Raw genomic sequence first — 17,717 nt, 5'->3', positions numbered from 1 at the left:
TCAACAATTTGTTTGCTATTTGTTTTAAGTGTATGACAGTAGAAAGTGAATTTATTTTATATAATCCCTTTTATCGATGCATTATGAATTTTTAAAAATAAAAGGAAATATAAGAAAAGGAAATCTGTCACTCGAAAAGACAATTTGATTCTGCAAATCTGGCGATTTGCAAAGAGCTAGAAATAGAAACATAAAACTTTTTCCTTCCCGAAAAATAATATCCGATATTGACACGTCGAAATGAATGAAACGAATACAAGCAGCCCGAAGGGGTAACGCGAAGGATTATTTGTTTTAAAAAGTCAAATCTGTTAACTGTTTTAGCCAGGAGTGTGAGAGACCACGTGGGTAATGGAGTGAAACAGCTATCGCGACTCGTGATGGATGTTGCTACATAGAGGGGCTTGACAAGCGGGAGAAAAATGGAGTGGCTGAGCGATAAACGCAGCTCAGCGCTGGAGCAGGCTCTTTCCCCGCCGGTGCACACGGCGGCCAGCCCGGGCACAGCGGCACCGCGGCTCCCTCGGCTCCGCTCCGCGCTCCCAACGCGCTGCGGGGCGGAGGGAGGCGGCGCGGAGCCCCGGGAGCCCCGCGGAGCCCCGGGAGCTGTCCCCCGGCAGGACAGGTCCCCAAGGGGCCGGGGAGGTGCCGCTGCCCGGGCAGAGGCTGTGATGGATGCCGGGGAACAGCAAACGCGAGTCTCCCCGCTGATTAATTACACCTAAATTCGCCGGATTTACGCCGTGAATTTATGTGATTTTGTTATTAGGTGTTTTTTTTCTTCTTCTTCTTTCGTGGCAGGTAGAAGCGACCTAAAAAAGGCAGAATCCTGTGGGAAGCTTTTGCATATAAAAATAAACTAAGTGACTTCAATCTCGAAGTATGCGTAATATCATTTGTCAGTATCACTGGACACTATTATTCATTAGTGTGTCTGAAGTGCTATTATGCTACTACAATGTCCTGCATATCAGCTCAGGAATTGTTAAACTCTCCTGCAGTTTCCCCATTTGCAATAGCAGTCCGTGCTGGTCTGTGCCAACTACGTTTTGCAATTCCACGAATTCTTCCTGTAATGCTGCTGTAATTAATTCCTCCAGGACCCTGATTTTTATTAGAAGTGCCCGCCCGATGCATTTACAGCAGGAGATTTCCCTTTAACTTTCCTTCGCTTGACAGTTCATTTATAAGAGCCTCCCCCACAATATCCACTTTTTCCCCCTCCTTTGCTTTTTCATAAAGCAATACACTTATTCATCTTGTCACAGCGCAGCCACTGTATTCCATGCCGCCCTTGGGTGACAGCGTCCGAGGCCAGATGCACTCCCCGAGCCGCCTTCAGGCTCCGAAGGGAGCCCCGAGCGGTTTTGGAGCAGGATGGACGTGGTGGAAGGCGCTGGGAGATGGATGGGAGCGGAACTCCGCTACTTGCGCTAAGCCCCGCTCTGCCCCGTTTGGTGTCTGCTGAGCGCCAGGAGAGACCCTCAGCCCTCGCCCCCTCCCTTGTTCCCCTGCCGCGGGGGACTGGAGCCGGGAATGAGTGCGGGAGGAGCAGGTGCCCGGCCTCGGAGCGCACAGCAGCCCGGGCTGCGGTTCGGACTCTCGGCACGGCCCCGGGATGCCCGCGGAGCGGCACCGCGCCCCTTCCCACGAGCTGCAGGCGGGTCTGTGCCACCTCTGCGGCCGAGGGGAGACATTTCTGTGCTGAGCCACGGAGCTGCGAGGTTCTCATCTCAAAAAAGCCGGTGCTTTGCTAAATTGGCCCCGGGCAGGTGGGCACCGCCGGGCTTCGCGCCCCCTAAACCCGGAGATAAAACTTGCCCCGCCTGCCACCGCTTGCCCCGGGGCCACCGGGCAGTGGCTTGGATTAAACATCTTACATCAGACAGGTGACACAGAGCAGGACATCCCTAACGCCGTTAACTCCTGGTCATGGTTTATAATTGACAGTACCGTGAGATGATCTCATGGAACCAACAGCTCCGCTCAAAATCTCGGCTTTGGATGGGGTTTGAATGAGGAGGAGGAAAGCGGGGTCTCCAGGGATATGCCTGCGCTGATTCCAATCTGAATCCTTGGCCCTTCGAGCGGCCACAAAGAAGACACTAAAAATAACTTATTTTCATTACAAAGATGCTTTTAAAGAGAAACGAGAAGGAAGGGGGGGAAACATTTCTACAACGGGGATTAATGTAAGTTGGAGTGGAATAAAAGGAAGTCAACGCTGAGCAAAAAGGGAACTTAAAAGGAAACCAGTAGTAGATCATATAGAGTTTGTTTTGGCCTGCACTGCAGTATTACCGAGTTCTTGACCTCTGCACAGAAAGAGCTATAATCTGAACCGAGACTCCTCCACTTTTAAAGTCTTTGCAAGTGTGACTCACAGTAAATTTTCAACATCGAGCATGTTTACTACATTAAACAGCGCGAGGTAGAAAAGTTCACATCACCATTTTTAATGGCCCCACAACCGCACGCTTTGCCATCTGCGCGGGTTTGTCACCCGTGTCCAGCTACAACCACGGGCACGGAGCTCCTGCCAGCGCAGCGGCCCGGGCCATAAACAGAGAGCAAGTAGCGGCCGGGGCAAGAGATTTCAGAGATAGTTTTGCTTCCAGCCTAAGGATCACCATCTTTCAACCATTTCTTTCTCCCCGACTTTGCCGCGGTACGGGAGGGAAGGCGAGGCTCCCTGAGCAGCCTGGACCCTGCTGCCCACGCCCCCTCGGACCCGGCCCGGTTCCCTGCGGGTGGGGCTGGGGCCATCTCCGCGGAGAGCGGGGCAAACAGGGAGGGTCCCTCGCACCCGGCTGGGGAGATGGAGATGAGGAGGAAGCGAGAGCATCAGGTGGAGGTGACTCCTTTTGCATCCTCTCCCTCTGCTCTCTCCCTCCTCCTCCGCCCGCCGAAGCATCACCCCTCGGGTCCTGCTGGACGCGGCGGATCCGGGACGGGGGTGATGGAGGGGCGGACCACAAACCCGGGGGACGCAGAGAGGAGGCGGTGCAGCGAAACACCGGCCGCCGCATCCCGCTGGGGGCAGAGGCAACACCGCCTCCAGTTCCCGATCTCGTCTCCTCCGCCGCATCCCCCCCTCTCCACTGCTAAAGGCGAACGGGAGCGCCTGCTGTCCCCAGGCAGTGCGAGGAAGGACAAATCCTCATTCCGGGGCTGAGCACCATGCCTCCAAACCCACATCCCGAGATGAGCACCATCCCCGCAAATCCCGCATTCCGGGATGAGCACCATCCCCGCAAATCCCGCATTCCGGGATGAGCACCATCCCCTGAGCGCTCATTCTCTGAGCACTCCGGGCAAAGAGCGCCGTGCGCTCAGCGGGCTTGGGCACGGTCGCCAGCCCCGGCACTCGGACGCGGCGACGGAGCAACCACTTGACAAAGCAGAGCTGTCGAACTTGACCTGAACTGCGAAAAGCAGAAAAAATCTTCGAGAAGGAGGTGCGGAATAAGTACGGTCTTGGGGAAAAAAAAAAAAAAAAATCACGTTTTTGCCAGATCAAGATAAAATGGATAAGGAAAGCGCGGTCGTTTTCAGGGCGTTGGCGATGTGGCAAATGGGTCCCGCCCGTTCCTGTACCACAACGCTTCATCCACTTTCCTGAGCACATTTTCCAGGTTTTGAACGTGTTCAACAGGGGACAAGGAGAGGCCACGCCGAGCTCAGCCACCTGTGCGGGCCTCGCTGCGGGAGCAGGCTTTGTGCAGCTGGAGCTGCCCTCGGCGTGGAACGAGCCCTGCCTCGCTTACACCCCCACACACCAGTATTGGCTCCTGAGAGGTTTAAAGGCTTAAATCCTTATCTTACTGCAGTAAGCCGTAAACCTCCCAGGGAGCAGGGCAGGATCAAGGCTGAGGTCGGGAGGAAATCGCCCCCGTGGCTCAGCGCTGCCCATTCCTGCCCGGTGCGGGACCCCAAGCCCTAGGTGGGAGGTGGCCGCGTTAGGGAGGTGACCTCTATGCTCACCCCTGCCTCGGTGGAGGCACATGGAAGAGAGAGTTCTCGACACTATCAGCACTCTCCTATCGGCATCACACCTCCAGGTGCTGCCGCTTCCAGGAGCGGGGCGAGGGCGAGCCCCAGGGCCCGGCGGGACCGGGGAAGGCGGCGGCTGCCCGCGGCCGCTCGGAGCTGCCCTCCCCAAGGCTCCTCCAAACCATATTTATAGATTTCCCTGCACGGGGAGCAATCTCTGTCACTTCAGCGCAGGAGTTCTCCCCGCCAATTATTCTGCAAGCTAATCTCTCTGGATAGGCTCCTTTCCTTCCTTCATTACCTCATTCCCTCCTTCCCTTGACGTCAACTCACGTTCATTAGCGAAGTGGCTTCTGGAAGTGACAGAATTTTGTTGTCTCACGTCCAGTGTCGATTAATCTGAGGTGATATAAGCGGCCTGCAAGAGGAGCCACTCGCGGCTTCCTTCGCAGAGGCACATTGTTTTGTGTGCGAGAGTTACTTAGCAACTCCAAGATACGGGACTGGCTCCAAGTTCACAAAAAGTTGAGGAATAAATTTTGGGGAACTTCTTTTACTCACTAAACACGTTGTAAAACTCCAACGCCCAGCCCCCATGTCAAATCGGAAAAAAAAAAAACCAACCCTGGAAGCCGCGCTTGCCACAGGCCCGTCTGTTGGCAAAGAGATTTTGTTGCTTGCAGCAAAGCTCCAGACGCACCTTTCTCCCAGCAAGGAAATCCGATAGGTTTATTGCCTCGATTTCAATAAATAACCTCCCTGCAGGCCAGCTCCCATCACCCCTAGGAGCCATCGGGACGGCTCTTGGCCTGCAAGAAGAAGCCCTAGGATGGAGCTGAGTTTTAATGGCCTGTACCATGCTCTGCCCATGGCTGCTGCTCACCAGCCAGCATTCCCATACCTTCCCGGCCTCGGGGAAGAGCTTCGGGAATCCCAGGGCCAGGAGCGGAGAGGAGGCGGGGGGCTCTGCCCCAAGCGCTTCCCCCCGCTGCGGCTAAAGGCAAACCCCAAATTCATTGCACGGCGGGCAGCCCTTCTCCCGCTCCGCAGAGGTGGCCGGCACCTGCTGCCGGAGCGCGGCTCTCCCGCCCCGCCGGGATGCTCTGCCAGCACCGAGCGGCGCAGCCAACCCCGGCTCGGGAGGGCGACCCGGGCCGGGAAACCTCCGGGACACAGCTGGGCCGCGACGGAGGGCGCGGCATCTTTTTTTCGTTTTGTAGGGGTTTGGGGATGTCGTTTTTGGGGGTATTTTTTGTTTGCTTTCTTTGTTAGCTTTTTGCTTGTTTGTTTGTTTGTCTGGAGTTGGGGTGGTTTTGTTCTTGGTTTGGTTTTTACGCGTAATTTTATTTTCGGGTTTGGTTAGGTTGGTTTCTTTTTGTTTTTAAGAAGGCAAAGAATAAATCTGTTTCCTTGCGAAAAGGAGAAGCTGTTTGAACGGCATGCAGGGGAGAGAGCGCGTCCCAGCAGCAAACCCGACCCCAAGGAGGGCAGGCGGAGCTCCCTGCCGGCAGAGGTACCTGTTGTAGGGGGTCCGGAGGAGCAGCGCCTGGCTGCCCGTGCAGCTGTCGGTCGGCGTGTGACAGCCGTACACCGGCGGAGGCACCGAGTACTGCTGGTCCCCTGCGGAGAGAGCAGCGCAGAGTTAACCCTGGGGGCGAGCGGAGGGGTGGCCAGGGGCTCCAGGGGCACCTTCGGGCAGCTCCAGCTCTGCGCCAGACCTGCGAGGCTCGGGGAGGGTCCCTGCGGGTTTGCCCGGAGGCAGGAATGAAGGAATTACCTAGGGAGGGCTGCTGGCTGATGGGGTCCTCGTGTTTGAAGGAGTGGTTGGTGAACTGAGCGGCGGGGTGGGACGGCGTGTGGCCGTAGCTGGGGGTCCCGTCAAAGGCCACGGTGCTGTAACCTGGCGGAGAGAGCACAGCGGGGTTAGAGCGGAGCTCCGCAGAGTCCCTGCGAGCGAGAGAGAAGGGCTCATGGCCACGCACGGAACGCTTCGTGTCTGATCGCCTCCGGGGCTGCTGCCCACGCTGGGGACAAGGGGACAAGGACAGGGCCAGGCTCCCGGAGCCCCTGGGCCCCTCCGCCACCGCCCTCTCCGCGCTCGCACATCTCTCTCTGCGCCCCGAGGCGCGGAAAGTCGGAAGTCTCGTTCGTGTTTAAAGAGAACAGATCGCCTTCGGCAATAAAAAGGATGTTTCCATTAATCGTTGCTCGTATTAAAAGAGGAAGGTTCCCATCTGCTCAGTGTACTCATCTGGCGCTTCCAGTTTAGAAGTTACCCTTTCATCTTGCGCGCGTTTTTTTTATTATTTTGTTAAGAGCGGCTTTCTGAAGAGTCTGCAATAAAGAAGCGGAATGTTACGTGCAGAAATAAAACTCCTCCTTTCAGCGAAAATTGCTCTCCAAAATAATAAACAGCCTATTTTCTTTCCTACACCGAGCAGATTCAGATGGAAAGAGACCACCTCTGCTGACCCCGGGCCGGCACGAAATCGTAAATCAGGTACTTGGACACCAACTTTCATTAATGACTTGGAGCTGGCTAAACAACTTCAGCTAAAAAAGTAATTACAAAGTAATATTATCTCAGAGGCTTCTCGGCTCATCAGCATTTACCCCGAGAACCAAGCTCCTCCGAGAGGCACTTAAAAAAAAAGGAAAAATAAAAGAAAGAAAACAACGAAACCAAGCAAAACAAAAAACCCCAATCAAAACAAAAAAACCCAACAAAACAAAACAAAAAGTGCGACGCTGGCAGAGGAAAAAAACCAAAGAGACTACGAGCGCTTTCTCCCTCACACTCCTTTCCCTGAACCCGCTTATTCCAGCATGGGCATCCCTCGCGGGCCCGTGTGGATGGGGAGTGCGGCTGGAGAGTGATTTTATCAGTCGAGAAGGAGCACTCGGGGCTGTTTTCGGGCTCCTGTCTCAATTCCCTTTCGGTGCCGGGTACGATCCGTAATCACAGCGTGTTTCGGAGAGAATAAAACGGAGAGGCAACAAATGGATTCTAATGTTGCTTCTCCGTTTTATTCTCTCTGCGGACAGCCTGGATCCAGAGACATTACAGGACTTCATTAACCCGCTCGGGAGAAACAGAGGGAACCGCAGCAGGAATGAAACTACTCCAGAAGACTTTAAAACCTTCACCTTCGCGGTGATTTTAAGCCGGAGCTGGGATGGGAGCGGGACTGGGCTGTTCCCGGCCAAATGTCCCTCGCATCCCCCTGACCCTGCGGGCAGAGCTCCTTCGGCGGCGTCGCGGGCAGCGTTGACAGCCGGTACCTCACGGGCTCCCATCCCACAGCTGCTTCTCGCTCCTTATCTCCTCCCTCAGCCCTCTGGATAGAGCCTCAACCTTCAACTCCCTTTTTGCCCGTTTCCTTCTGTCTCTTTTTTAACTTTCAGAAAACACTGACACTTTCTACGTTACTTTTGGCCAGCCGCAGAGTTTCGGTGACCTTCAAAACTCAGCTCGGAGCAGGACGAGGTTTTGGCCACATTTTCCGGTGTTGCCTGACCCAAAGCTTCAGGAATGTGATAAGAAAGTTGAGTTCTGAACCGAGCTGCCGATAGTGAGGTCTCTTTAATTAGGGCGTTATCAGAACTAGGCCTGATTAAAATGTGCTGAAAATAATTGAAAGTTGTACATCTGCTGGGGAACGGGGCCCGCTGGAGGCATCCAGTTGTTGGAGGAGCCCAGCTGGATGAAAGAGGCAGGCAAACGAGAAGAGGAAAATTGGGCAGAGGTTTCAAAGCCTTAGTTTCCTACCCCCCCACCCCATCCCAGACTTGGCAAAAATGTCATCGCAGAGCCAAGGTAGCGTCTTTCCCACGGTCGGAGGAACCGTCTAAAAAAAAAAAAAAGGAGTTCAACCTTGAGGAGAGCCAAAGCAAGAACATTTTATCCATCCACCATTTAAAAAAAAAAAAAAAAAAAAAAAAAAAAAGAAGCAAACACCCTTTGCCGAATTTCTCCATGCCGAAGGAGCCCTCTCTCTGTGTAACACCGCAAATAGCTGCGGCTAAGCCTCAGGGTTGCACATGCAGAAGGCAGCCCCGAGCCGAAGGGACCCCCCCAGGCTGGCAGAGCACGGGAGGGAACCGGGACACGGCCCCTGCTCCCCGCTCCCCGCCACGGCGCCGTGCCCAGGCTTCTGCCGGGCTGGGTGCTCGGGGCTGTGCGCAGGGCTCGGGGCGCTCTCGGCCCGCACAGGTGCGGTGTGTGCGGGCTGTGTGCGGTGCTGCCGGACCCGAGCACAGCCCAGCCTGGGCTCCGTGTGCTGGGGCCTTGAAGGCTCCGTTTCTCCTCGGGGTGGTTAAACCCGGACGTCAGGAAGATGCGGGGTCGCAGCTGTTTTGTCCCTCGCTAACTCCAATTTGTCTCCCTCACCCTTCTCTCCGCTTTCTCGTGGCTATTTCCGCCCAGCGACCATAAATCCCCTCCGATGTCTAAAATCCTTTCAGAAGTGCCTGTCAGAGTCCCTGTCCCGGCGGGCTCTGGGCCGTTCCCCTCCCATCCCGCAGCTGGAGCTGGGACCCCTCGGGGAACGCAGCAGCTCCGGGGCCTCGGCGCGGCCGAGCCTCTCCCCAGCTCCGGGGCTGAGCTGATCCCATTTTCCCAGCCGGGATCGGCAGCACGCCCCAGGAGCCCCGCTCTGCGCTTTCCCAAATCGGAGCCCGGCGTCGGGCGAACCCCCGAGGGTCGAAGGCAGCAGCGGTGGCAACGAGACCGCGACACCGGCACTGCCCGGGGGAGGCCACGCTGCCGAACAACCTCTGTCCCTCGCTGCAAATATCGCCCGGGCCTCGGCCACCCCTCGGCGGCCAGCACCGAGCCTCGGCCTCTGCTCTGCCCCCCGCCCGAATCGCCCGGGACGGTCGGTGCCAGCCCTTCTGTGGGTACGCGATTGCCCCCGCGGGGCACAGCAATCCCGAGCTGCGGGTTGGGTTCAGCCCAGCTGGGTTTAGCGGGGAGAACCCTGTGCTAAAAGCAGAGAGACTCATCCCGCTCCGGCAGGGCCACGCACACTGTGCCGATGTCCCGGCCCCCGAGCCTTGGCTGCCCGGCTCCCCTCGCTCCAATTCCCCCGGGCCCGAGCAGTGCGGGCCGAACCACGGCACCCTGCCGCTCCGGGGCCAGCTGAAGGAGCGAGAAGGAGACCCGAAAGGTCTCCTACAAGTTCTCCGCAAGCTGGCCCCCTTTTCCTTTCTTCCTCGCGTTTGCACCCGCAAATCTTTATAGTGAAGACACTGGAAGAAAAAGGATTAGATGCTGACCCCGGTGCCACACGAGGGTGACCCATGGCCGTTCAACCCTCGGGAGCTTCTCAGCGCGATGCGAGCATCGGGGACCGGAGGGAATTACGGCGCAGCCGGCCCTGGACACGGAGATGCGGACAAGAAACGACGAGTGGCCCCTGTTTGTGCATTCCAGCCCGGGGATATCCAACCCCTCCCGAAGTTAATTCGGCAAGGGGCTTGAAAACACTAGTGTGCGGACAGCGCTTTTCGGATTTAGGAGGAAGTTTGGAGGTCCACCCCCGCCATCACCCCATCACCCCCGAGATGTGCAGAGGGAATTGTCTCGGGCCGCGGGCCCCAGCTCCGTTCCAGGACTCTGCGCCGTCTCCGGCCCATGAACAAACCTTTGCGAAGGCGAGAGGCTGCTCCAACCCGGGGAGGGGGCCGGGGGACTCCAGCCCGCCTGGCAGAGCCGCCCGCTGCATCCGCTGCCCCACGGAAGGGATGGGGGGCGAGCAACTCGTGGCTCCTAAAGCTCCCGGGAGCGACGTGGCTGCCGCACAGGGAGAGAAGGGAGGCACGGGAGGGCTGGCTCGCCTAACCCGGCTCGGCTGCCGCGGAGAAAGACTGGGCTTGGTGTTTACATCAGGCGCGGCCCTGCGGGGCTGAGCGGGCGCCTCCGGGGGCCGACCCCCGAGCCCGGGGCGCCCGGCAGCGCGGCCCTTACCCTGGTTGCGGATGGCTTGCTGGCTCTCCAAGCAGTTGGGCAGGTAGGGCCCGTTGGGGAACATCCGAGCCTGGCCCGAGGGCGGCTGGCTGGGCGGCGGGGCTCCGAAGGGCCCGTAGCGGCAAGCGCCGGCCGTGCCCGTGAACTGGCCGGAGAAGTGGACGGTGAAGGCGCTCAGGTATTGCTCCTCGTGCGGATCCGATCCGTTCCAGCTCGGCTCCTGCTTGATGAAGGAGTGCGGTCCCAGCGAGCCGTAGGAGGCCCCCGGGGGAAAGTCCAGCACGGGCGCCCACTGCGCCGCGCTGCTCACCGGCATGGTGCAGTTGCTGTTGCCCGGCAGGGAGGGCACGGAGGGCAGCAGCGCGTTGAGGTCTCGCACGTCGGAGCCCATCTGCTCGCAGACCTTCTGCCTGCCGCCGGGCAGCCAGTCTCCCCCCGGGCCGCACTTGTTCCAAGACACCTGGCCCCTGCCCGCCAAGCCGGAGGCCGGCTCCGGCTGCAGGCACCAGGCCGGCGAGCTCAGCCCTTTGGGAGAAGTTTGCTCCGCGACGCAGCTCCCCGGGTCCAGCCCTGCGGGAGCCGGCAGCAGCGACAGGGAAAGGTTGTTCTCCAGGATCGCCTCCGGGCTCGCACCCGCTCGCAGCGCAGGGCAGGACGCGGTGTGCGTGTTTGTGTGTCCGGGCGTGTGCGTGTGTCTGTCTGTCTGTCTGTACGAATGTCCGCCTGTCCGAGCTGGGGCGGGGGGGCACAGCCGACGCGCACGCCTCACCTCGGATGCCTGCTCGCCCTCAACTTTGCAAAGCTCAAATAGAGGCGCTTGCAGGGGAGGAGGAGTCAGCCAGGCCGATCCTCCATTCACACAACCTCCGCCGAGGGGCTGCCCACAGCCCGCTCTGCTGAACCCAGCCGGACCAGACGCGCGGGGGGGAGGGGAGACACAGGACAGCCGGGGATGGAGGGGGAGAGGTGACTGTGGGAGAATATATTTCCCCTATACATCACTCCCACCCTTCTTCTGGTGCAAGCGCCACTAAATCTCACCCTAACGTCTCCCCGCTTTAGGAGAGACTTGCAGGACTGTTAGAGGGATCCAGGTGGCCAGTAAGTACGTGCTGGCTGACATCCCCCGCCAGCTCCGTGCGTGTCCGTGGGGATTCCCGAGGGCGGCGAGGTCACAGGCCCTGGGGACCGCACGGAGAAGCCTCCGCCCTTGCAGGAACCGGGGGAAGTGACACGACCCGGGGCGGGCGGACCCCGTTCCTGAGAGGGGAAAGTGTCTTTCCAGGTGCCTCTCCCACTAAGGGAGGAACCTGCGTGTCCATGAGCTCCTGCGGGGTGCGAGCTGCCTGTCCATGGAGGGCAGGGCCGCGGCACATCGCCCGGGGCTGGCTGGGAGGGGTACTGAGGGCTCAGAGAGGGGAGGGTTGGGCACACCGGGCGTGTGCCCGGTCCTAGCCCGGTCCCTCCGACCTGCCTGTGTGTGAGGGGAAGGAAGCAGTTGGACGGGCGGGGGAGGACAGCAGCGCTGGGAGTAACCTGCTATGGAGAGATTCACCTGGCACTGCTCCCGGGAAGGCCCGGAGTCTCTTTTTTCCTCTCCAGCCTCCAACACAGCGGATCCTCAGCGTCCATCCCGGGGGCGGCGGCCGGAGGGCCCCCGAGAGCGCTTTACGCGTTATGCCGGGATGGTTCTTCCTCCCAGGAGACACGGCGGGGCTGGGGTCGGTCCCGGCAGCGAGGGGTGCCGTGATTCTGGCGGTGCAGGAGCCCACCTAGACCGGCTGCCCAGCCGGGAAGCGCCGGGGCGGGCGGCAGAGCCCCGCGGGACTTGGCGGTACCTGCTGCAGGCAAGGAGGGGAATCCTGCCGCCCTCCTGCAGGAATACTGATGCATAATCCCCCGGGGATGCGGGGGGCTGCTCCTACGAGCAGCCATGGGGCAGCTGCCGGCTCAGGGAACTCGCGGAGCCGGCGGGGTCGCAGCCGCCCCGTCCCTTGCGCGGAGTCACCGGCCTCTATCAGAGCTGTGACACCGCCGGGGCCACCGCCCGGCCACACCCGGGGCGCTCAGCCCGCACCCTCGCAGCGACAGCGGCGTCGTGTGACACCTTCACCTGCCGCAGGACACGCCGAGCACCTTGTCTAGCCGGTGACAAGGTACACCTCGGGATTTCCTTTCCCTCTCGGCATCAGAGGTGATCGCAAGCATCGCCAGCCTTGAAGAGATGTTTTAAGATTCAAAGTGTAAATGCTACAACAAAAGAAATTTAGATAGGTCGTTATTTGAGTGGCCAAGTATAACTTCATTTTCTCTTCAAACTAATTAGTCTTAACGGTCGGGTTTTGTTATTATTTTATATATATATATTTTTTTTTTTTACCTAAACTATTTCAGATGATTCCCTTTTAATATCTCTCTTTTGGTGCATGCATCTATGTATTACAGATAGCGTAAGTGCGAAAGACCTGTTCATTATTTTTACTGATATTAAATATCCTCTACGTTTACAGGACGTTCAGGTGCAGAATCCATGGCAAAATAAGCACCCTCGGACGGCACTTGCGAAGGCAGCCCGTGTCCGTGATCGCGCTGACCTCGCTGGCACCGCGGGCTCCCGCTCTGCCTCCCGCTCCGGCCGCACCGGGGCTCCCGCACACCGCGGCCACCCCTGCCCGGGACCCGCGGGGAGCTGCGGGGTCGGGACAGGGGCTGCTGCTGCTTTGCTGGTTCCGGTGACGGACCGACACACGAGGTTGGTTGAACTTAAAGGTCTTTCACAAACGAAACGATTTCATGATTCTTTCCATGATCTCCGGCCCTGCGATGGACAGCGTGCATGCAGGAACGGAAGTCTTTGGCCAGCCTAAGCGGAGTATTTAATTTCCCATGAAAATTAGAGCTCTCTAGGAGCAAAAATAAAATGCGTTTTCCGCAGTGGGCTGGTTTTCGAGCTAGCGTGGGGTTTTTCTCTTTTCTTGAAATAACTTAGCTTGATAAATCATCTTGAAAAGGAAAACAATGTTTTCTTGGTCGCTTAGCTCTGCATTACTCCACCTGAGAGGAAGAACTGCCGAAGTCCTTCCAAACCTCTCGCGCTTTCTCAGCAGTGAAACAAGACGAGCCCTTTGCTATTTAGCGCATCCTTCCTCCCCGCGGCTGCTGGCGAGGCCGGAGAGCACTCCGGAGCTGCCAGCCCAGCCCAGCCCAGCCCAGCCCAGCCCAGCCCAGCCCAGCCCAGCCCAGCCCTGTGCTGCTCCGAGCGCCGGCACCTGCTCCCTCCGGGGCCATCCTCAGCCGTGCGGGGCACGGAGCGCGCCCGCCGCCAGCGCGTCCGGGTCGGGACAAATCCTCAGAGGGACAGCCTGAGGAGGGGAGGAAAGCCCGGACCCTTCTGTTTCGGGATGGGCTGAGGACTTCTGGGAAACGGCCAGAGTCACTTTTCCTCGGCTGTTCCCGTTTAGCCAGCGCCAGGGAGAGAAAAATCTGCTGCACTCCTCTAGCACAGGCCGGGAGCGCCCCTCGGGGCGCACGGCATGCCGAGAGGAGCTGCTCCCTCTTTGCAGGGGGCGTTTGCCCGTCTCTTCCCCAGAGATCCCAACCCCGATTCCAGAAAATGGTAATTCGGGGACAGCAGCTCCTTTGTCGGATTCCAGACCAAGGCGGTCCGGAACATTTTGCCCCGTCCCCTCCAAACCCGGCCCGGTCCAAAACTCTGACAGGTTTCATTGTTCCATAGCTAACTCCCGATAATTCTCACTCTTCGATTGCGCTCGAAGGCACGCTCTGCGAGGTTGAACGATAGCGGCAGGACGATTATTCTAGTGAGAGTCCCGAGAAAAACGGGGTCGGGAACCTGCTTCAACCTGAGCACCTCCCCAGCCGTATTTTCCTTCTGCCATGCTAACCACTTTAGGGAGCGTAATTCTTACTGAACACCCAAACGATCCCCCCGCGGTTCGGAGGTGGGCGAGACTGACTGAAACAGAGATAAATCCCCAGCCCTTCCTCTCCTGCTCACGGCTCTCACAGTGCGCAGGGGATCTGTCTCCTTTCACTCAGGGAGCTGATCAGAGTTTGATTATTTAAGCTCCAAGAGCAGCAGAAACAAAGCCGCGAAGCATCTCGCAGGGGGCAGAGGGGCAGGAGCTCATCCCGGCGGGCCCAGTCTCTCATCGCTCGCTGCCGAGCGCTGCCAGCACCGCCGGCAAGGCGGGACCAGCCTTTTCTGAGCGGGCTGACGTGGGCACCGGGACGCTTCCGAGCTGCGTAGAGGACATTTTGTTTATCCCCTGAGCGTAGAAGAGGGGTTTTTTGATGCACAGAGAAGCGAAGATGACGGGAGCGGGGGCGCTGCTGGTCCCTCCGAGGCGGGATGCAGGGATGGCGAAATCCCCGGCGGGGTCTTGCGCATCTCCCTTCTCCCCTTCTCTTCCCCCGCTCCGGCCGGCGGGGCTCTGGCCATTATTGTACCGTAAATCTTGGGAACGCTGGAACTAATTACGGAGAGGATATGTCTCAATTTGTTCCGCATTAGTGCCGCGCCGGGACGCAGGCACCGAGCACGGCAAATTGATGGGCCCGGCCCGGCCCGGCCCCGCCGGGACAGCGGCCCTGACCCCCCGTTCAACCCGGGGGGGGGCCCGCTCCGCCTCCCGCACCTGCGGGGCCGCCCAGCCCCCGGGCGGTGCCCGAGGCTGCGGCCAGCCCCGAGGTACCACGCCAAATTTATTAGCGTGCTGCGAGGACGAGGCTCGGTATAAATCACGGGGCTGTATAGGGCCATAAAGCATCGCTATGTATCCCGCCCTCGCCGGGGTGCTGGTGAATAGGAGTGCATGGAGAGCTGGGTATCGGTAACATCTTTCAGATCTGGAGCGTGCGACGTTTTTATGGTCTTAGATATACAATGGGATATACTTGTGGAGCAGCTCGAACTATTGCATGGAAATTTATAGGTATTTTGTACTGACGTACTAAAGGAATTTTGGGGGAAAAAGCTCTTAGGCAATATGCTCAGTTCTTGGCTTTATCGCTAATGGTTTTGAAAGTAATAAAATTATTATTTCGGCAGGAGAAAATAAAAATATTCTAAAATATAGTGCATTATAAATGGGTGTCTGGTAACTGAGATTTAAGGAATTAATTACTCCTTGGTCATAGCATGCAGATCCCATTGTAAAGGCACATTGAACTCTAAATACAACAATATATAAACACATCAGTAACAGTGCCTGGCATGGACACCGATTCAAAGAATTCTTTGAGCCACCTGGGACACCATCTTCGAATATGGGTACATACTGGAAATATAAAGTAAACATTAATACAGTCAAAAGAATTAGAAAGGCTCCAGCTGCAGTGGACAAACACGGGTAAGGAAAGGCACCCATGGCCTCAGGTCTCACTAACTGTAGGGTAATACAGGACAGGGGCAGAAGATGAATTGTCCTTTACCAGTTTCTTCAGAGACTGAAGAACATATTTTCCTAAACACTCACCATCCATGCCTTTTATCTATCAACTTAATTCTTTAACAAACACACTTCAACAATGCCAAGCAAAGTCCAAATCTCCCTTTGTTCTTGCAAAGCCCTTTTGCAGCCCTGTGTGAAGATACCCAGTTGTCCTCAGCGGGAAACAAGAGGGCTCCAGCAGCTGTCTTAGCTGAGGGTTTAAACCCGTTTTCACTGGGTTTTGTTCACTGTACACACCTCAGAGGAATTAATCCATGTAAGCCCCTGACTAAAAGGGCTGTAGGGCAGGTGTTCCCACTGAAATCAGTGCCTAAGGATGTCAGTGCATGGCGTGGGGAAGGCCAAGCACATCCTCTGCCTGAGGAGGTTTGATAAGTGCGGAGGATAAGCAGTGGGGACAATGTGCCTGATGCCTAAAGCAGAAGAGAAACAAAAGCTCCTGAGTTCTGTTCAACACCTTCTGCACAGCCCAGAGAAATGGGAGAGGTGACAGCAGTTTTGCCAGAATAATGGAGGACTCCAGCAATGTTTGTGGAGTGCTCGGGTAAGCAAAGAAAGGCAGACGGTTGCATTTCGCAGCAGAGCTGTGTGCGATGTGTCAGTGATGTGACCTGTGAGGGGGTGGCAGGGCTGGAGAGCTGTTGCAACACGGCGAGTCCCTCCTCCCAGCCCCAGCAGCACAGCACGGCCGACACCCACAGCTCTGCAGCCTGGGCAGACATTCCACTGCCCCCAGCCTCCAGCACAGCCCTTTGGCTTCCCTAGGAACGGAACAAACCCAGTCCTTTTTAACCACAGCCACATGAAGGTGCGTGTGCCTCTTCTCTCTCTGGACTGCACGTACTGACACGTGTGGATTGCAGCAATACACATGAGGCAGAGGAGCTCATTTTACTCATTTGGATGGCTGGAAGCAACACCAGCGAAAACGTACCCCCCGCTGAAACCAGAGTTTCCGAGGCTTCCCACTCAATGTGGCTTTTGGTCAAACCTGAAGGTTTACAGGCAGTCTCTCTCTCCCTTGAGTGGGTGTGGGACATAAATGTGAAAAGCCATCTGAACAGTCCATGGTTTCAGGGCATCAGCCCAGGAGAGATCTGCTGCAAGCAGGGACAGAAGCCACAGTATCAGATGCAACTCAGATGGGCTGCAGCTGTCAGTGTTTTCAGATTTGTGACCGTCACTGTCCAGCTGCAGCCTCTGCTGCCCCCACTGCCCCTGTCCCACAAAGCTCATGCCGAGATGAGCTAAGCAGGGACAGACAGCTCGAGATGAAGCTGCAGGGAGAGGTGGGGGAAGAAAGGAGAGAAGGGAGGGAACCCACGTGTTGAACTTGCCTTAGAAGTCAAATTTCTTCTTCATGAGATGCAGGACATTCCTTTCCCTTCAGATTTTATGTCTGTTTGATTGCACTAAATTCATCTGAGCGCTGCTGTGACACAGGAATTAAAAGCACTGAGGGTTTGCTGTAGCTGTTGAGTCATGGGCGCAGACTGATCAAATCTACCGCTTGTTTTTCTTCCTATTACATGAAAGCAGAGTTCAATAAAGTTCAGATCGGAACCAAGACCTACTTTGTGATGTCTTGACAAACCTTTCCTGATACATTTATCACATATTAGTCAGAAAGAAAGAAGCACAAAAGAGCCTTGTCAACTTGTTATTTATGTTTTTTAAATGAAATAGTGAAAGGAATGAGCAAGTAAGTGTGATTCCTTTCTCTAGATTGCAGTATCATAGATTAATAGCTCTATGAACAGATTTGCAAGTAGCACCATCATGCTAGTCAAGATATTAAAAAAGTTTATGAGCAGTTGCTTAGCAAAAACAAGATAAAGCCTACGGAAATCTGATACTGGTCAACGGTGCATTTATTCAAAACATAATACTCACTTCAAGTCCTCATAAATCCTTTGCAAACGAAACTTCCATTGTGATCACTGTTCCAGATCTAAATGATTTATTTTTTTTTTCCTTTGGTAGACATTAGACAGATCTCAGAATGTACAAGTTATGTACCTACTGATATGGAGTTAATCATGCACCCAATTAGATAATAAATATTAAATTCAAATAAGAAGATATTTCAAAGAAGGAACTATCTTCACAAGAAAATGTTTAAAAATTATTTGTGGATGAACTTGCATAAAAGATCTCACTTTTCTGTGTGATTTGTTTCAAAATTCTGGTCTTCCACGGTTCAAAACTGTGAAAGTTCTTGGGAGCAAAGTAGACATTGGATTGTGCGCAGTTTTAAAATGGAGTTCTTAGCAATATTTACA

The 17,717-nt window shown here is 56.2% G+C and overlaps 1 protein-coding gene across 2 annotated transcripts in view; it reads right to left on the bottom strand.

Annotated features, from left to right (window-relative positions):
- WT1 (WT1 transcription factor) overlaps positions 1-10,699 on the bottom strand; it is a 31,807-nt gene extending 21,108 nt beyond the window's left edge. The window contains exons 1-3 of one of the 2 annotated variants that reach the window (XM_033063143.1): positions 9,962-10,699; positions 5,771-5,893; positions 5,511-5,613 (exon numbers count right to left, since the gene is read on the bottom strand). In XM_033063143.1, the coding sequence (XP_032919034.1) occupies positions 5,511-5,613; positions 5,771-5,893; positions 9,962-10,352 (617 nt within the window). In that variant the 5' untranslated portion in view covers positions 10,353-10,699. The remainder of the gene's footprint in view (positions 1-5,510; positions 5,614-5,770; positions 5,894-9,961) is intronic. The other variant, XM_033063145.1, reaches the window with a different exon arrangement.
- Between the last annotated feature and the right edge of the window lie 7,018 nt (positions 10,700-17,717).

This window comes from Catharus ustulatus, chromosome 6, assembly GCF_009819885.2.
Source record: "Catharus ustulatus isolate bCatUst1 chromosome 6, bCatUst1.pri.v2, whole genome shotgun sequence".
NCBI lineage: Eukaryota > Metazoa > Chordata > Aves > Passeriformes > Turdidae > Catharus > Catharus ustulatus.
The sequence above is the reverse complement of the archived record's forward strand: the minus strand, read 5'-3'. Positions and strand labels throughout refer to the sequence as shown.